Source organism: Scomber scombrus, chromosome 15 (assembly GCF_963691925.1).
Source record: "Scomber scombrus chromosome 15, fScoSco1.1, whole genome shotgun sequence".
Classification (NCBI taxonomy): domain Eukaryota; kingdom Metazoa; phylum Chordata; class Actinopteri; order Scombriformes; family Scombridae; genus Scomber; species Scomber scombrus.
In genome coordinates, this window is record NC_084984.1 from 4,441,991 (window position 1) to 4,461,427 (window position 19,437).

The 19,437-nt window shown below is 39.7% G+C and overlaps 2 protein-coding genes across 2 annotated transcripts in view; one reads left to right on the top strand and one right to left on the bottom strand.

The window, feature by feature from the left end:
- Nucleotides 1–19,437, top strand: part of LOC133994824 (bone morphogenetic protein 1-like) — a 106,798-nt gene that overhangs the window by 68,840 nt on the left and 18,521 nt on the right. The gene's annotated exons all lie outside the window — the stretch shown is intronic.
- antxr1b (ANTXR cell adhesion molecule 1b) lies at nt 2,266–19,332 on the bottom strand. Its single transcript, XM_062434010.1, has 18 exons — nt 18,988–19,332; nt 16,379–16,450; nt 16,193–16,264; nt 16,006–16,087; nt 15,848–15,881; nt 15,477–15,556; nt 13,938–14,006; nt 13,759–13,839; nt 13,593–13,653; nt 13,336–13,434; nt 11,409–11,478; nt 10,265–10,343; nt 9,133–9,228; nt 8,216–8,257; nt 7,849–7,941; nt 4,650–4,814; nt 3,857–3,937; nt 2,266–3,077 (listed from the first exon to the last, which is right to left on the bottom strand). Exons 1-18 carry the CDS (start codon nt 19,191–19,193, stop codon nt 2,700–2,702), a joined length of 1,860 nt encoding a protein of 619 aa, XP_062289994.1. The 5' UTR covers nt 19,194–19,332; the 3' UTR covers nt 2,266–2,699.

Below are 19,437 nucleotides of genomic sequence, written 5' to 3' on the forward strand. Positions count from 1 at the left end.
AAGTCCTCACTACTGCTACTGGTCATTAAATAATTACATAAACAAAGCAGTTATTATAAACTTGATCATCTCACAACTCAGCGCTTTCTCTAGTAACAGTGGAAAATGTAACAGCATAAAAGCAGCTACACTCTTTCACCAAATACTTAACCCTCACAGGCTTTTTATATTCTGACCACAATTATTACGCTAAATGTCTGAACCACTAATCTATTGTTTTCATTCATAAGAACCTCATCAGTCATTAATAAACAGCTGATTAATCCTTGACTAAGCTTTCAGAAAGCAGAGAGTGTATTCTTTAGGTTTTTTTTACGCAATTCACAACAACACCAGATTATGGTTCTATTTCACCTAAAACAGGAGAACACAACACATGATTTCAATGAATGTTATTGAATGTGAGGAATGCAGTAATGTGTACCAGCTGCACAAAAACAAAAAGAAATGTTTCCTTTTTTTTTTGTGTATATTCTGGGTCACTTTAGGAAAGGCTAAAAGAAAGATGTTTAGGGTGTTTTTTATTGCTCTCATATGAACAAAAAAATTCACCTGAACAATATGTAAGGGGTTAACGTTATTTAAAGAAACAATAAATTATAATCAGGACGCTGATTTATAACAAGGACTGTACATACATACTATTCATTGTAAGGACCAATCAATCTCAAAAGTAGTTTTAAAGTTAAAGGCACTGCACCTCCACATACAGGTGTTATGAGATCTCTGCTCAGGCTGAAGATGGGTGGAGACATGCAGAGAATAATACGCTGTTTACAAACTATATAAAAAGGTTCTGGGCTCCAAAATCAATCCCTATTTTCCATATCATGTACTATCCTTAACCCTCCTGTTGTCCTCGAGTCAAGGAAAGAAGGATGAAAGGAAGGAAGGAAAGATGGAAGGAAGGAAGGAAGGAAGGAAGGAAGGAAGGAAGGAAGGAAGGAAAGATGGAAGGATGGAAGGAAGGAAGGAAGGAAAGATGGAAGGATGGAAGGAAAGATGGAAGGATGGAAGGAAAGATGGAAGGATGGAAGGAAGGAAGGAAAGATGGAAGGAAGGAAGGAATGATGGAATGGAGGAAGAAAGAAGGAAAGGGGGAGGAAGAAGGAAGAAGGAAGGAAGGAAAGATGGAAGGATGGAAGGAAGGAAGGAAGGAAGGAAAGATGGAAGGAAGGAAGGAAGGAAGGAAGGAAGGAAAGATGGAAGGAAGGAAGGAAGGAAGGAAGGAAGGAAGGAAGGAAAGAAAGATGGAAGGAAGGATGGAAAGATGGAAGGAAGGAAGGGAGGAAGGAAAGATGGAAGGGAGACAGAAGGAAGGAAGGAGGGAGGGAGGGAGGAAGGAAGGAAGGAAGGAAGGAAGGAAGGAAGGAAGGAAGGAAGGAAGGAAGGAAGGAAGGAAGGAAGGAAGGAAGGAAGGAAGGAAGGAAGGAAGGAAGGAAGGAGGAAGGGAGGGAGGAAAGAAGGGAGGAAAGAAGGAACAGTCAAAACAGACGGGGTCAATTTGACCCGGGAGGACGACACAAAGGTTAATGTCCTTTGAATGTCTGAATTCTGAGTATAAAATGTATGCACTTTATACTGCCCCTTGACAGTTACATAAATGTGTCATAAAACACTACTTCACTAAAACTAAGCATAGACACATACAAATGATGTGAGGATTCATAACTGACTTAACAAGGGAGTGATTTCAGACACAGATATTAATGTTTTAGGTTTAATGTCCCCACCCTACCAGGAAAGCCAGGTGTGTAGGCTGTAAGTTAAAGTCTTAAACTGTCATCGCTATATCTATATATCAATCTGGACACACACACATGAGCAAGGACAGTATGCTTTGTGCTACATTCAGTACATCCATCATAGCTCCTCTAAAGCCTCTGACGCAGAGGGATCAAGCAAAAAGGAGAAAAACAATTTAATTATATGAAGAAATTTGATCACAGCACTTTAAAAAATCTACCATTCTGGCTGCTAAATGAGGATTTTCCAGAAATCACGTTTATCAGTGCTATAAACCTCAAACTGTTTCTGACAGTCAGCATCACTCACTGCCAAAGATGTAACTGTTATGTGTTTTTTAAGAGTCTCTTGTTGACAGTTTTACAGATTAAAGTCGTGCTTTTTCCTGTTTCCTAACTTTTATTTCCATGTTGATCAGTCCGTCAGAATGAATGCGTGAATCTCAGTCCCCCCTTAACTTAAAAATCAGACATTTAATGCAATATGATGGATATACATATATATATATTTGGGATTTAATGAATATTCACTCACAAAATATACATTTGACAAATAAACTTGCATGTATAAAACACATGACGCAGTTGCTGAGCCATTGGATTTCCTGCTGATTAAACTCTTAAAATGATTATTATTTTTGTGAATAAATTGCTTTGCTCCCATAGTATTTAATAGCCAAAGCTGTGCTTGCTACACTAAATATTCACCTTCTAGACTTAAAGAAAAAGTCAGAGTTCATGGCACGTCATGCTCTAGCCACTTAATTAAGGGAAACAGACTTAATTGCTGGAAGTTTTTCACTGTTCAGGTGTTGAATCACCGGCTGCAGCCTGAAGAGAGAACTTTATACAGTCACTTAATCACTTACTCTGTAATTAAACAGAGGCTCGGTGAAAGAGTCTTTTCAGGTTTCAACCCTGAGTTTGGATCCTACTCCTCAATCCTCATCATCATTAGTGGTTTTCATGACTGGGGCGCGGAGGAGGGCGTGATGGAGGAGGCGCTCTAGAGGGAGGCGGACCCTGAGGCGGAGGCGGTAGAGAGCCAGTTGGAGAAGGAGGTGCAGAGACGGCGTCCATGTCGGTCGGTGGCAGGGCTCTGTTTGGAGGTGGGGTGTACATGGGAAGAGTGCTGGTGGATGGGGGGGGAGTGGTCGGCAGAAGGGGGAGAGTTGAAGTTGGAGAGGGGGGCAGGTGAAAGAGGTGGCTGTCCTCTGATGGACGACGGGGGTAGCTGTGAGGCAAAGTGTAGACAGGCGTGGACGGATGGTTGTATATGGGATAGCGAGGAGTGGGGTAGGATGAGCTGCGGGTGAAGTTTATGCACTTGCCCTGTGGGAAAAGACGTTGGTTCAGCACAAATTAAAGCAATCACAGGTCATTCTGGATACTTGTTTTGTTCGTGAATATAAAAGAGCAATGCAACATGTCAAGAAAAGCTCTTTAAATACAAGAAAATGCAGCGTATTCTGCTCTGAAAACTGCAGAAACTAACACAGCTCAACAATTGGCAGGTTCGGACGGGTACAGCTTTCTAGAGATGGAAAGAGGAAATTCCTCTGTTAGTGAGTGTCATGGAAGAAAACAACATTCCTGCCAGCCGGACCGTGCTGACGCTGGGAGCTGGAGGAGGCAGCCAGCATCTAGTCTTTAATGACTTCTACAGACAAGAGCATTCCTCCAGACAATACTGCAGACGTATTTACCTTTGTCTACTCCCTGTGTCCTTTGAGAGTCTTCTAGTCACAATTCTTATGATTTGATGAAGCGTTGACATTCATTTTCCATGGATTAAAGTCAATCTGTCATGCAGATAAGATTTCAGCATGGTCTCTACTTTTGTTCTTTCATCCCGAGCCTTCGCCCCAAACTTCCCTTATCCCTTATTTCCAGAGGTCATGAATTTCAAGTCTGGCAAATTCTTAAACGTCTGCCGGCCAAACGGTGACATAGTTAGTTCACAATCTTATTAACTGCTTTGTTTTGAATGCATGCGTGCTTATCTTACAGCTGTAAAGAGCGCCATGCTGTTTTTCATTACTCCATAGAGGCAGCAGTAGCCTTTTTATTTTCCATTATTCGGTTATCTCTGGCTTGTGAACATGCCTCACCTTGTCTCCAGGATGAGGTCGCATCACGGACACTCTGTCGTAGCCTTTTCTTAGGAATACACACAGGGCATCCAGTTTGCCCTATAGACAGATGATTACAGATGCCATTATAAATAAAAAACTAGCATGTTATACCAATGATCTCTACATAACGTGTGTATTGGCAGGCATTGCAGAAAAAATAGTCCTTTAAAAAAAACTGAGTTAAGCTCAAGCAAATAGAAAAAAATAGTTTGTCTGTTTATTTTCGACTCTGACAGACTGTATCTTCTCCACTTTTTGTGCTCCAGATGTCTCTCTTTGATTCTTGCATAGGAAGCGTTATATGGTTGAAAGACAGATAAACAAAGAATGTAATTTGTTAGCAATAAGATCCGCTGAAGAGATTCCATATTCAGGGGTTAGCTCAGTTCATGTCTGGTACTTATTACGGTCCATTCAGCTGACTAATATGTTAGGAAACCAATTTTTATTAACTATTTCCTGGTAACACTTCATTCCCAGAAACACTGAAAAAGGGAAAAATAGATGATGGTATCAAAAATAGTTTTAGAGCATCTGGAGTAATACTGCATATAACATATGTTAACATATTCTGGATTGAGTGCCCGTTAAAAGCTTGGAGACACTTTGTCATTCAAGGACGGGAAGGTGTATCCAAACTTCTGACTGCTACTGTGAATTTGACTGCATTAGTAATATGACATTAATGTGATGATATAAATATTAAGCAAAGGATTAACCGGCAGTTGAATACGAGACAGTACGAGTTAACGTAAGATAGCCGAAGCACCTTGATGGGAGAGTACCACTTTTGAGGGCGGTTGGATTTGTGCATGCTGTAGTACGGTCGTGATGGAGGCATATCGAACTCCTGTGCGGGCATCACGACTCGGGCGTTTTTAGCTTTTTCCAATTTTGCTCCTTCTTCAGTAGAGCCTTTATCGCCCCAACGGACCTAAAAAAGAGACGGAAGCTGTCAGCACTGATCTGCAGTCAGTGACGAAACTTGAGGCCTTAATTAAAAGTGAAATGGTCTAAAACTAACCACAGTTTTATAGGCAACATGACAACAAATATGATACTTGCTTGGTATATATTTTATAGATTTTTACAATCTTAAATATTTATCTAGAGAATTTTTTTAATTTTTTTATTGTGCCAACATGCACGAAGCAGCTGATTTGAGCTGATACAGTCACACCCAACAGACCCAACAGAACCCATTTTTTGGACCAGTGCCTCAACATCTGCATTAAATTTAATTACTCTAATGTTTTTCGTACTGTTAATACTTTTGACAACTTGCTGCATTCATCTTTTGCATATAAAACACTACTCTTTCATCGCCTGTCCAGATGTTTATATCACGTCTGTCTACATAGAATTTAATCAAGCCCAGTCCACAAGAATCCAGAAGAAAACAGAAGTTGGCCACAAAATTTAACTGCGTCATAACACACTTCACAAAGCTTCAAATGTGGGACTTTTTCTAAACCTGAGAGAATAGAAATGTATTTTAAACTTTTTTTATGGCATAAAACCTCAAAAATTCAGCAAAGGACCCACCAGAGCCACAAGTAGTGTTCATTGTCAAAGGAAAAAGAAAAAAAGAGTTTTTGAAAAATTATTAAAACAAAACAATCACATTGATGCATAAACTTAAGCAGCTACTTAAAAAAAAAAGCTAAAGCAAATGTCAAGCATGATCCAGCACATCAGCAGTGAAACCCGTGAAAGAAACCTTGAAAGTTCATTACTCAAATTGACTCCTTTGCAGCTGCCACAGACAAGCCGTGAAGGCTTTAACTTGGCAGAGAAAACACTTAAATGAAGCTGTGCATATTTTCCATTGCTGCATTTTGGAAGGGGAGAAACTTAAAGGCAAGTTCACAGCACCGACTCCTGAGAATACATTACTGAAACACTTCACACAGGCGTGTCATGTGGTCCCTCCTGACTTCTGTGGACGTCTCAGTGTCATTTGATTCAGCTCTTCTCTTTAGGAGCCACATCAGATATCAGGCTGCCTCCTCTTATTTTTTCTAAAATTCTCTTGACTTTTTAACTTTTCTTGCTACTGCTCTCTTGCCTTTTCTTTCTTTAGAACCTACTTTAGCTACTTTCCATTTAGCTGGCTGGCACTTGACACTCTCCAGTAGAAAAATACAGGAATTTAACCCTTAAACAGGCAGGAGCGTAACATGAGATGTGTAAAATAATTTGATGTTATTAGTTATGTCATTTGCACCAAGTAAAACATCTCCATAAATAAATCAGTAATTCTTTAAATTATTTTATTCTTTATCATTCAGGTATAAAAATGGTAATAATGGTAAACAATTGAATGTTCTATTTGATAAAGAGAAGTGATACATTCTTGAAGAAAGGAAGAAGGTAGGAAAAGAGGAAGGAGGAAGGAAAGGAGGGAGGAAGGAGGAAGGAAAGGAGGGAGGAAGGAAGAAGGAAGGAAAGGAGGGAAGGAAGGAAGGGAGGAAAGAGAAGGAGGGAGGGAGGGAGGGAGGGAGAAAGGAAAAGAGGAAGGAAGGAAGGAAGCTATGGGGGAGGAAAGAAAGAGAAGGAGGTAGAGGGGAAAGAAGGAAGGAAGGACAGAAGGAAGGGAGAAAAGAGAGGAAGGAAAGAAAGACAGAAGGAGGGAGGGAAGAAGGACAGACGGAAGGAAGGGAGAAAGAAGGAAAAACGGGAGGAAGGAAGGATGGAAGAAAGGAAGAAGGTAGGAAAAGAGGAAGAAGGAAGGAAAGGAGGGAGGAAGGAAGAAGGAAGGAAAGGAGGGAAGGAAGGAAGGGAGGAAAGAGAAGGAGGGAGGGAGGGAGGGAGAAAGGAAAAGAGGACGGGAGGAAGGAAGGAAGCTATGGGGGAGGAAAGAAAGAGAAGGAGGTAAGAAGGAAGGAAGGACAGAAGGAAGGGAGAAAAGAGAGGAAGGAAAGAAAGACAGAAGGAGGGAGGGAAGAAGGACAGACTGAAGGAAGGGAGAAAGAAGGAAAAACGGGAGGAAGGAAGGATGGAAGAAAGGAAGAAGGTAGGAAAAGAGGAAGAAGGAAGGAAAGGAGGGAGGAAGGAAGAAGGAAGGAAAGGAGGGAAGGAAGGAAGGAAGGGAGGAAAGAGAAGGAGGGAGGGAGGGAGGGAGGGAGGGAGGGAGGGAGGGAGGGAGGGAGGGAGGGAGGGAGGGAGGGAGGGAGAAAGGAAAAGAGGACGGGAGGAAGGAAGGAAGGAAGCTATGGGGGAGGAAAGAAAGAGAAGGAGGAAAGAAGGAAGGAAGGACAGAAGGAAGGGAGAAAAGAGAGGAAGGAAAGAAAGACAGAAGGAGGGAGGGAAGAAGGACAGACAGAAGGAAGGGAGGAAAGAAGGAACAGTCAAAACAGACGGGGTCAATTTGACCCGGGAGGACGAGACGAAGGTTAACCAGTCATGCTCCTAACAGGGTGTTAAAGAGTCTGTATCTCCTGGTGCACGTTGCCTGTTTAAGGGTTAAACCACTGAGATGTACTTTCAAACCACTGATAATCACACACACTGTACATAATCCTGATCTCTGTGCCTTTAAACTGTCCTCCTCTTTTCTTCTACCATGCATTTGATAGATCTTTCATCCAGATGGTCTCACTGGCTCGAAACTACTCACAACATCAAACTGACTCAGCTTCCTCTAACATGAACTTGCATACTCATCTCTTTTTAAGGAATGAGTCACTTCCTGCTTCCCTTTTGTGTTCCTGCTGTACTTATTTGATCTCAATCCCGTTTTGCAACCCACGTCTTTTGTCTGTGAGCCTGAAGGTTGCAAACAGATACCGATTCTATATTTACTATTGAAAGGAGCAGAACATTTTTTTAGATGATGTTTATTCCATTTCTGAAATAGTGTCTTATATGGATCCTTTCCTATTTTAGTAGCTGTGTAACATATATACACATAACAGATTCAGTAGCTCTGCCTTTGCTTATTGGCTAATTGGCCATTTTCTCTATACCTCCATTCTCTTGATGCCTCCAACTCCTCGGCCTCCGTAGTATGAGGCGTCTACTGTGGGCCACCTCTTCTTAGGATAACCGTCTTCGTCATCCTAAAGACAAAGGAAACCTTTTCAGTCAGTATTCATGTTCACAAGAGTAAAGCAAAAGTGATCGAAAGTGTTAGAAATGTTGCGTCCAACCTCACACAACAGCATTAATATTCTATTCATCAGAAAACCAGGGATGTCACATACTGTATGTAACATATGATCATCCAAGTAAAGCACATAATAATAGTCATTGAACTGCTATTTTAACAAATTACTATCAGTGCTAAGAATTTTATAACATTTTATGAGGTGAAGAACAAATACAACCACTCACAGAGAGATCATCTATAACTGGAGGAGGTGGCTCATGAATGACCTGCAAACAAAAAATAAATGTGCTGTAAACCTCAAATGATGTTTAATGTATTATAACTAGGGCCGGGACTTTAACGCGTTAAAAAAATTGACGCATTTTAATCGCACTTATTTTTGCACCACGGAACGTTTCTCACTGGATGAGTTTCAGGCGGACCGATTATACAGGAGCACCAACTAGCGTAGTTCAGACAACAACAAACCACAGTGAACATGAACGAAGTAGCTGATGAGACCGCTTTGGTTGTCCCCGTGGATGGAAGTGAGGATAAGAGCATGGTTGTGTGCAAGCTATCGAGCCTCAAGTATCACCTCAATGCAAAACATATAGCAGCTAGCATGGACGCTAGTGTGGTAGCTAGCTAATTTCTGAAATGTACTATATTTCTAAATATGCTATTGCTACACTTAATGGCAAAAATTGCACTGGTCTGTTGGACTTGAACAAAAATAAACAATATTGTTGTTGCTGAAGCTTATGTATTCAGTCATTATTCAATAGTATATTAAAAATCCATGTGAAAAAAATTACTTCTCACTGTTCTCAGGTCAAATATTTATATGCGATTAAAATGCGATTAATTTCGATTAATTAATTACAAAGCCTCTAATTAATTAGATTATTTTTTTTTAATCGAGTCCCGGCCCTAATTATAACAATTCATTCTTTTTTTTCTTCTTTAAATGATTAACAGTTTTTCGCTCCAAATCAGTTTTATGCATGTTTGCAAAACACCCGTCCTTTCCCGATTATTCATGCACAAAATCTAAAACGTGTAAAATATGACCATAAACAAAACTATCCATGATATAGTTCATCTTTCTCAGTGTTCTCTGTGTGCTTCACTCAGAGAGGATGGAGATGGTAGATCATACCACGGTGCAGCAGAGAGGCCAGAACCACCACAGCAGAGCGATGGTGAGCAGGAGCAGCAGGATGAGCAGAGCTATGGCCACAAAGGTCCCGTCAGACTTCAAAGAAAGATTACCAGTGTTAGTCACCATCACAAATCTATACTCAGATATAGACAAAATAACTTATAATGTATGTTAGGTGTTTTTTATGATTACCTATAAGGATAAATACATTGAATCACATGCAGGGATAAGTGCAGAGGACATTATGGATTGCCTCATCAACATCTTTTCTGTTTAAACCTCGTGTCGTCCTCCTGGGTCAAATTAACCCTGTCTGTTTTGATTGTTCCTTCTTTCCTCCCTTCCTCCTTCTCCCTTTCTTTCCTTCCTCTCTCTTTCCTCCCTTCCTTCTTTCCTTCCTTCCGTCTGTCCTCCCTCCCTCCTTCTCTCTTTCTTTCCTTCCTCTGTCTTTCCTCCCTTCCTTCCTCCATCCACTTTTCTTCCTTTCTTCCTACCTTCTATCCTTCCTTCCTCCATCCCTCCTTCTTTCCTTCCCTCTTTCCTTCCTTCCCTTCTTTCTTTCCTGCCTCCATCCCCCTTCTCTCTTTCTTTCCTTCCTCTCTTTCCTCCCTTCCTTCCTTTCCTTCCTCCCTCCTTCTCTCTTTCTTTCCTCCCCCTACCTTCCTCAATCCCTCCTTCCTTCCTTCTTTTCTTTCCTCCCTTCCTTCCATCCTTCCTTCCTTTCCTTCCTCCCTCCTTTCCATCCTTCTTCCTCCCTTCCTTCCTTCCCTTCCTTCCTCCCTCCTTTCCTTCCTTCTTCCTCCCTTCCTTCCTTGACTGGAGGACAACAGGAGGGTTAAAAGCTACTAACACAATGCAGCAGAGTAGCCATGTGTGACAGCAGGTGGTCTGACCTTCTTCAAAAGACAAACCAAAAGGAACAGCAGATGTCAAAAGGCACAAAATAGCCTCTGATAAGTTGTTACACAGTGACATCAAAGAGAAACAAGCCACAAAACAACTGGTATTAAATCTATTCCCAACAAATATACAAGCAAGAAGTAAATAATGTGGTTGTGCCCAGAGACACTTTACTCCCATGTACCAGTTCAGTTTTTTAGTCCCCTCATGTTTCACTTTTCCTACTCACACAAGTGACTGCAGTAATTGTGACGGAGCTCGATATGAAACTCAGGCCATTATTCATGCTGACGTGGAGAGTGGCAGCCCTGTAGAAATGAAAAGTGAGTAAATGAGTGTATTGATAGTTAGCTGACAGTTAGCACCTCAGCTGGTACGTTCAGCACTCTGCTAACTCTGCAAACATAATGTTCATATTTGTTGCTCTTTATAAAAAAGTCTTTCATGGTGAGAATGCAAAGATCAAAAACCTTAACTGAATTTGCATTATATAACTGTCTGGTGGTTCCCAAACTTTTGGTCATGCTTGATATTAACTGCTGCAGTTTTTGCACACAAACTAAAGGCTCAAATCTCTCCTGATATGTTGACAGTGAACTTGAAGGTATGATAAACTTTTCCATGTTTTGCATTTTTTCTCGATGAGCATCAAAAGTTTTTCCTTTTCTTCTTTGTCAAAAATCTATCCATCTCATACCTTTCTCGCCTGTTGCTTCCTGAATAAATCTTGCAAATCTGAATCTTGATAGTTGGGCTCACATGAGAGCCCCTTTGTTTCTTTATCTTTGCCAAAATAATCAGATTTATAGACCTTTTCCACAGCAGGCATTTTGATTTGTTATAGTAGGTTGCTGTTGCAGTAGATGAGTTGAAAATATTAATGATTCAAGTTCAATGTTCATATTTGTCCTTAGAAACAGCAGTTGATAAAAACAATCAAGGTCCATTTAGTAGCTATTATGTATTTTTTGACCATATAACATGGTCTTCATTAGCAGATTAGGTTGCCTTGAAACTGTTAAAACGTTCCTTAACTCTAAGCAACTCTTCCACGACTTCTCATCCACGTTGACAAAACTCAGTTTACAAGATTGTTTTGTATGTTTTGAATTAACTTTGAATCTCAACATGGATAAAAAAAAGTCTTAGAGACGCTTACAAGTATGCAAAGTTTAACCATCTGCAGAAAAGTTACTCCATCTAAGGGAGAAGTTTCTGATTCTATCTTTCAACAACAAACACACGCTTTTACATTTGTTAGTGACAAACTGGTTTTCTTTACTGGTGAGTCTAACCACATTTGAGTAGTTATCTGTGGTGCTGAACACACAACAAGGAAAACCAATATAATCAACATCAATTTAATCACTTACGTTCCTTCTTTTTCCAAAACAGGGGCTGGGCACAAAAGGTAGGTATCTCTCACCACCAAAGGTCTTTTCACTGTAGAATGAGAATCGGTATGAGATTGTATCATGATGTAACGTGGTAATGTGATTTGAGATTATATGAGGTAAAGTCATTGTTTGTGTACAGTAAATGATCAAAGAGAAATTAAAAAGTGAAGCAAAGGAAAACTTCATCATACTTTTTTCTCTGTACCAGACATGAAACTTGAGGAGATTCAAGCTCGAAAATATTCTTTTTGTTATTAAATTCCTGGACTTCCTCTCCTTATGGAAAATGAGGCAAATGAAGGAGGGTTGTGGTTTATTTACCCTGGCTGAGTGAGTGTCTAGTTTGTGCAGAGTTGGTGCTCGTCCCTGATGAGATCCACATTCCCTCTTAGACATCTGAGAAGCGCTGAGCGTTATACCAGCTGATTCAAAGCAGAGGAAGATAGTGCTGATGGTTTTTGGGGAGGACAGGGATTTAAATCATTGTGGGCCACAAAGAGCTCCTCTCCCCTCACCCATCTCTGTTCCAAAGGCCAAAATAAACTTGGCACAATGGTGTATTTGGCTGCTGACTGGAATCTCAAAACTGTTTGTTTAATGTCCTGCCTATTAATAGTTAGATGAATTTGATGTAATGTTTGCTTGGATTCACACTCCTTCACTGTTATCTTCTGACAATCATTTCATAACATGATGATTTACGACAAATTCTTTGCTCGACTTCTCTACACACATTAACATTTGTCACAGAAGAATCATTACTTTTGTCTACCTACCAAAGAACGATTACGCAATATATGCGACAAGATGACGTTAACAGATTTTTGTCTTTTTTAACTGCCAAAACAGCAACATGTTGTCCTCAATAATAAAACTGTGTGTCTTCAGTCATGCTATTTGCTCTGTAAAGGGGAAAACATTACATTTAGGAAAATATGTTTTTTTCACTTTCTTGCTGAGAGTTAGCAACTGGTTAGCTTAGCATAAAAGCCTGGCTGTGTCAGATAGGTAACAAAACCTCCTGGAGTCTCCACTGGTGTCCTGCATGGCAACTAGTCCAGTCCAAGAAGTAGTCCAGTACATAATCTCCAGAAAACATCTTATTATTGTTTTTACAGAAGAAACACACGGGATAAGCTGTATTATTTAGTGAGCTTTAAAGATTCCCATAGGTAGATTTGGTTACCTTTAGACAGAACCTGGGTAGCTGTGTCCAGGCTTATGCTAAACTAAGCTAAAACAGCCAATAAGTTCATTTCCTAAAATGTTAAATAAACACCTTTCAGTATAGTAGTTCACAGTATGATCAACTCGTAACAAATTTGGTTCTTCACCCAACTCAGTACATTGTGCAATGCAGTCAAGGGACTGTGAGAAACTTAAAGCTGCATTAATGTTTATTATTTACTGTCTTACTTTTGTTTGCATTTATTTCAGTCATGACACCTGACGTCCAACATTCACTCTCATTTTGCTCTGGTCTGATCTCCAACAACTTCTGTGACAGATGTCTGGCTCTTTAGATGCTAAATACTCTACAAGGTTTACCAGCTAATACTATTCACTAACTGTGTCTGCTGCAGCCTGCAGGAGGTGATGCATCAGTAAGAGCCATGAAACCAAAACAATGAGCTGGAAGAAGCTATAATGCTCTGTGGAGCTGAGGGGAACTGCAGAGTAAAACTTCTTAGTGGGTTCATCACTACGAGCGACACCTTTCACATCTCACATTTAACCCGTTAATATATGTAATACTTATGGATAGGATTATGGATTAGTGCAGCCTGAAGGCCAAAAAGAAAACAACTTTTTGGGGGGTTTTTCATCCTAGTTTGTCAGCGTCAGCCTGGAAAAACCACAGTATTAAAGTTTGGAAATGAATTCCTTTGTAGAAGGCACTTACTCAAAGTAACTGTGTCATTGATGCGGAAGCTGCAAAGCACTTTCTGTACATCGCGAGAGTGAAGGAAACCATTTCCTCTGACAACCACTTGGAAGGATTCTGAAATGGGATTAAATTGACCGTTTATTTTTTTCTTGCAGTACATTAATGTGTAGTAGATTTTTAAAGAAGCTTAGGTCAAGTCATCAGACTAGTCTACTAGGAATAATATGGCTGTGTTATCTAAATTAAATATGATGTAATAAAAACACATTTACCTCCCTCACAGATGCTAGAAGGCTCCACAGCCAGAATTTCAATGCATGACCTCTTCAGGATCTAAAGGGGAAATATTGAAATGAAAAGATGAACAAAGGATAGATTAAATTATGTGACAAAGAATATTTTTGTAACATTGAAGTGAAAAGCTTCAATGTTTCATACCGAATCAATCACTCCTTGTAGCGCTTGAAATCCATCATTCACGGGGAAGACGTGGTCCTTGCTGTCAGCTATTGTTGAAAGCTTCCAAGAAATGTGACTGAATGATTAACTGATTGTTTGGATGATCCATTTATACATTAGTTAGATTGATTTATTGGTTGATTAATGTATTTATTTACCTGAGTTTCATTGAAATCTTTTACTCCCACGCAGTAAACAGTGGCACCCAACTGGCGCGCTCTGCTGGCCTGATTTAAAACAAAAAAAACAAAAAGAAACTTAACCTCTTAAACTCCACAAGGACACTGGCGCTCTTGGCCAACATTACCTTTCAGAGGCTCAAGCTAGAGTGAAGATACGGGTATCATAGGACCTAAGGCATCAATTGGTATCAACCACGTCATGCTAGCACTTCAGGACGGACACACCAAAGTTAGCCTTAGTTTTATCAAAGGAATAGTGTGCATGGCCTTTTTTTTTTTTTAAAGGGGTCCCTTGACCTCTCAACTCAAGATATCAGATTCAGAATTAAAACTGGTTCTGTGGATACCACCCACGAGTCTCTCCTTTACAGACATGCTCACTTTATACTAATCCCATGTAGTTTTTGCATGAGGTATAAATGTGGTTTTGGCCTATTCTAAAAATGCTGTATTTGAATATTTCTGCACACTGGGATCAATAAATGATCTTGAAATTACATAAATTTGGTATGACTGGAAAGCTGGAAACTCCAGTGGATTCATTGAGTCCAATTGTATTGATGTGTGATAATGTTAGTCACCACAGCAGCCATTTCATTGTAGTCAGATGATTTTTTTGACCTCACTGTATAAAACGACCTATAGTGACCCCTAGGGTAATCACAGCTTCATGAAACTTTACAACCACAAACTGGAGAGCTAGAACATTCAGAGGATTTATTGGCTTTATAGGTATATTGACAATAAGGGTATTTCTGAGCAATTTCCAGAACAGAAATGCTCACCATCCAATCACTGACAAATGCAATTCTTACCAAAAAAACACCAAATATTTCACAAGTTTTTGATACAAACTCACAGCATATAATGTTCCTCAGGGTCTTGATGTCTTAATGTGCTATTTTGGATGGATTTTTGACCACTTGTATCATTTCTCAAGTGGTCAAAAATGGTTAGATTTTGCACCAAATCTGTGTAACAAATGGTATCAACCCCAAAAAATGCTGCAACAACTTAAAAAAATATAATAAATCATGGGAATGGACGTCATATACTTCCACATACTTGATAATGATAAAGCCCTTATACACTCTAAATTTTCACAATTTGAGCAGGCACCTAACCAAAACACAATGTTTATTCAAAGATGTATGACAAACAAATCTTGACCCACAGTGCATCTCAAATTAGTCTTCAGTTACCAGCTTTCAGATGATGTTCAACACTATGTGGCTTATACTGTTGACTTGCTATCTCCCTATAAAGAGCCTCTGCCCCCTCTTAAAAAAGGGAGGCTGTAGTAGAAGAGGTTTAAGGATAAATCTCCACCAGAGCAATAAAACTGCAGCTGCACTGTTCTTTACGGGCTGAAACGTAAAGGCTTGTCCTATTGTGTAGCATTATGCCATAGACAGCTTAGATTTGCTTGGATTTGTCCTTTATGTTTCCTAAATGTTCCATTTGTTAGCGAGTAATGGCAAGAAACAGTCAGGAGGGAAAATACATCCTTCTCACCTCTCTTTGTGCCAGGTCAAACTGATTTTCTCTCAGTTCACCATCCGTCAGAGCAATGATGACACTGGCTGTCCGGTAGCCTGAAAGAGCCAAGATTGGGGGAAAAATAGTGAGAAAAACCATTCTTTCTTTTATTTTTTATTTTTTTCCATTTCTTTTTTGGATTGTGTTCCTCGAAAGAAAATCAACGTGGGCCATTTGCAAAAAAAATGTTGGACATAATCTTCATGTGATGAAATGAATAGCAATGTTTTTGTTGTTTCTTTCTTGATATGATGATTCTGCCATACAACTGATGAATGGATAAAAATGACTCCACAAGTACAGGGACTGATTAAGTGTTGAAAAGGAAAAAAAAATGTTCAACTTACCATCTCCAGTCCCATAGTATATTTGCTCGCTGGCCTGAAAGAGAAGTTTTGAGGCGTCAGTGGCAATAAATTTAAATGGGTCTCATTTAAATAGTTGGATGCCAATTCTGTTGGTTAAGCAGGATCATTTTCCCCCATTGACTTAACAGATGACTTACTCTTTGAAAACCTCTGTGCATATAGGTGTCTCCGCCTGGCTGCACCATGCGTAGCTCCTCCAGTCCGGCCCGAATCTGCTCTCTGATCATTAACGGGAGAACAATGAACAGAAATGGGTTTAAATTGAATGAGAGCAGCTCAAAACTGACACACAAAGTGGATCATTAAGACGTTTGAGTGTGCCACCTGTCTTCTGTCAATGCCATGAGAGTCCTCCCTTCTGTTGAAAATACAATAAAAGACATCCGCAGCTGAGGACTGGGAATGAGAAAAAAAAAAGGACAGAGATAACTGTTGATGAATGCTGTGTTATGTGGTTTTTTTCTCTTCTCTTTACCGATTTAAATCACAACTGTTTCTGTGTGAACGTACCTGATAAACTTGTGAGCCAGGTGATCAACAAAGTAATATATCTCATTCCAGTAATGTTGGACACTTCCAGATCTGAGAACAAAAATCACAAGATAGCAATTCACCATTTTGCATTTTGCTTGAAAGTATATGTGTAGCAAAAGCTCTCAAGTTTCGAAAGTTGGACACAAAAAAACAAATCAATACTTGATGTGAGTTGCACTTAACATCTAGTCTGTGCCATTTAGTATTTCTCTTACAGCAGGGGGACTTGATAAAGATGTGTGAAAAAGAGTGATAGAACTGTTTCCTCCAGCTGTGTAGCGAGTCTTTATGGATTTCATCATTCAAACACCACATTTACATTACAATGCAATACAGGGCTGCAACAAATGATTACTTTCTTCATATGTTAAGATGTGGAATCATCAATGGTTTTGGTCTATAAATGTCACATAATAGACAAATGACTGTTTCAAGTTCCCAGATCCCACTTTAGTCCTCTAATTATCTGTCTTGTCCAAATAACTATTCAAATCCCAAAGATATTTATTTTCCTAGTATGTAAAGACAAAGAAAAACAGAATGATTTTGATCAAGAGTACTTCACATTTAGCCAACATTAATTTGATAAGTGGTTCCTTGTGCTTTTGTTGGAAATCTTTAGACACCAAAATGTTATGATTCATTTTGCTGCAGATGCATTGTTTTGTTTTGCATATTTGTTTTGCTGTTGTCTCCGTGACATTAATTGTCTGCATCTTGTATGTATTTTAATGTATGGGCACATGTGTCTATCATGGTGTCACATCACACGGGCTAGAGAGTGTTTAGCCTGTGAGTGCTTTTGCTTAATTTTTCCACTTTTTTCTCATGCAGCTTCACTGCCAGTTTTTAAATGCCAAACGAAAAACCGAAGTGCCACGTCGTTTGTTTGAACGAGTTCAGCTTTATACCAGGTCCTGCTTTTTATGCAACAGGTGCAGATGCAACAAAGGAATCTGCAAAGGAGAGCAGCTATGCATCAGGTCAGTGATTAAAGAGAACCGTGTGGCCAATATGCATAACCGATAAAGCTTCTTCTCACGTTGCACTGCGTCTCTCTTCTTTTTCCCCCTCATGTTTTCATTTATCCTGTGATGTGAGTACCACTGCAGAGACGGCCAAAAACTCGGGATCTTTGGAACATCTGGCTCTAATGGAGAAAGGGTTCTACATTCTGCAGTGCAGAGAGCTGAAGTTGGGACTAGAGCTGGGCTGTCACTGAAGCGTGGCTGCAGTTTGACAACAAGAATCCCTGCAATGCACTTTATCATCCAGATGAATGCAAAAGTACTCTGGAAAATAAAGATGTCATTGTGTAAACACACTTCCTATCATTTCCTCACAACTTTTAAGTTGTTCATGGTAAAAATCGATTGATTGCAAAAAAGCTAAATAATATATCTAGTATTGTTTCCATTAATGTATACATGGATCTCTGAGAGAACATTAACAGAACTTCCATTTTCACCCAGGACAGCATAGTTATGATCAGACCTACAAAACAACAACAACACACAGGCACATAACTTGACTTGTTCAGAAGCTTTTTGTTCCCTTCGTGATGTTTTTTATGATCAGTGGTTTATTAGCTAAGACTTCATGACAGTTTAATGGGCAATGTAATTTAACCCTAATGTCAGCTCTCACGGGGCATTCAAATCTCTGCAAATCTACTCCCATGTTTGTTTGATGGAAATGCACGGTATTAAAATTAGAACTGAAATGATTAGTCAACTAATCAAAAAATGAATGGTAATCATTTTGATAAGATTCATTGTTTAAGTCGTTCTCAAGCAAAAAAAAAAGAAAACATTTGTCGCTTTTCTCCTTTTTATATCATCACAACATTGAGATTTAAATTTTGGTCAGAGATAAGACATTTGAAGGCTAGTCTAGAAAACCATTTTTCACTATTTGCTAACATTTCATGGATCTAGAAAATAATCAACAGATATATAGATAATGTAAATAATCGCTAATTGCAGCCTTATGTTACATTGTAATAATGCAAACCTTGATCAGATCACATTTTAAACAGCTTTATAGCTTTATAGCTTTATATCTATGCTTTAAAGGGGCATTCCACTTTTTTCACAGCCCTTGGTTGTTGTGGGTCAAAGTGGGCTATTTGTCGGTTTATTATCCACTTTCAAAAATTGGACAATGGAGTTGTAAAACATTTCGAGACATTCACACCACATCCTGCACCACAAGAAATCAGTAGATTTTTTGACTAAATTAGTGTTTCACTGTCCTATTTTTAAATGTAACTTATAGCAAACCTCTCGAACATGCCACTTTAATGAGAAAGAGCTGGACATGTGACTTGAAAATAAACACCTCTGCCAGCTGAGTTGACTTTTATCAACTTTATCACTTAAAAAATGATGGATTTTGTATTAAATGAACCTCAAACCTACTCTGTTTTGATTTTAACACTAGGAAGAGTAATACTTGAAGTTGAAAAAATTGCTAGTTGCACATATTTTTTCATGCAATTAGTTGCCCATCAATGTCTCTGAAGAACATCTTCAATGTTGTTCAATGTTTTTCATCTTCTGTGATCAAACGGAAGAATTACTCACTTGTCCAAAACAAAGTACAGGTCAAATCCTCCGTAGCAGGATGACCCTGCCTCTCTCCTGCCATGGGTCTGTCCTGCACTGCCGGCCACCAGGACCGCCACCAGCATGCCCATTTCCACACCAAGCAGGACCCGCCTGCACCAGCACTGGGACATCACTCCAAATTTAAGAGAAAGCATCAACTCAGCCGAAGAGAAGGTAATCATAAATACTCCTCAGTTGGGGGGTCTTCTTCCAGCTTTCCACTCACAGCCCTGTGATGCAGCGAGCCATGCTGTGAAGACCCGATCTCCAAGGCATGAAGTGCTCGTCTCTGGATCAGCGTCCCATCTCTTCAGCAGCAGATGTGTGCTGGCAGAGGAGGAGTGAAGCTGGTGGGACTGAGTCTTTTCGGTTCCCTCTCTCTCTCTCTCTCTCTCTCTCTCTCTCGCCAAACTCAATCATTTTGGC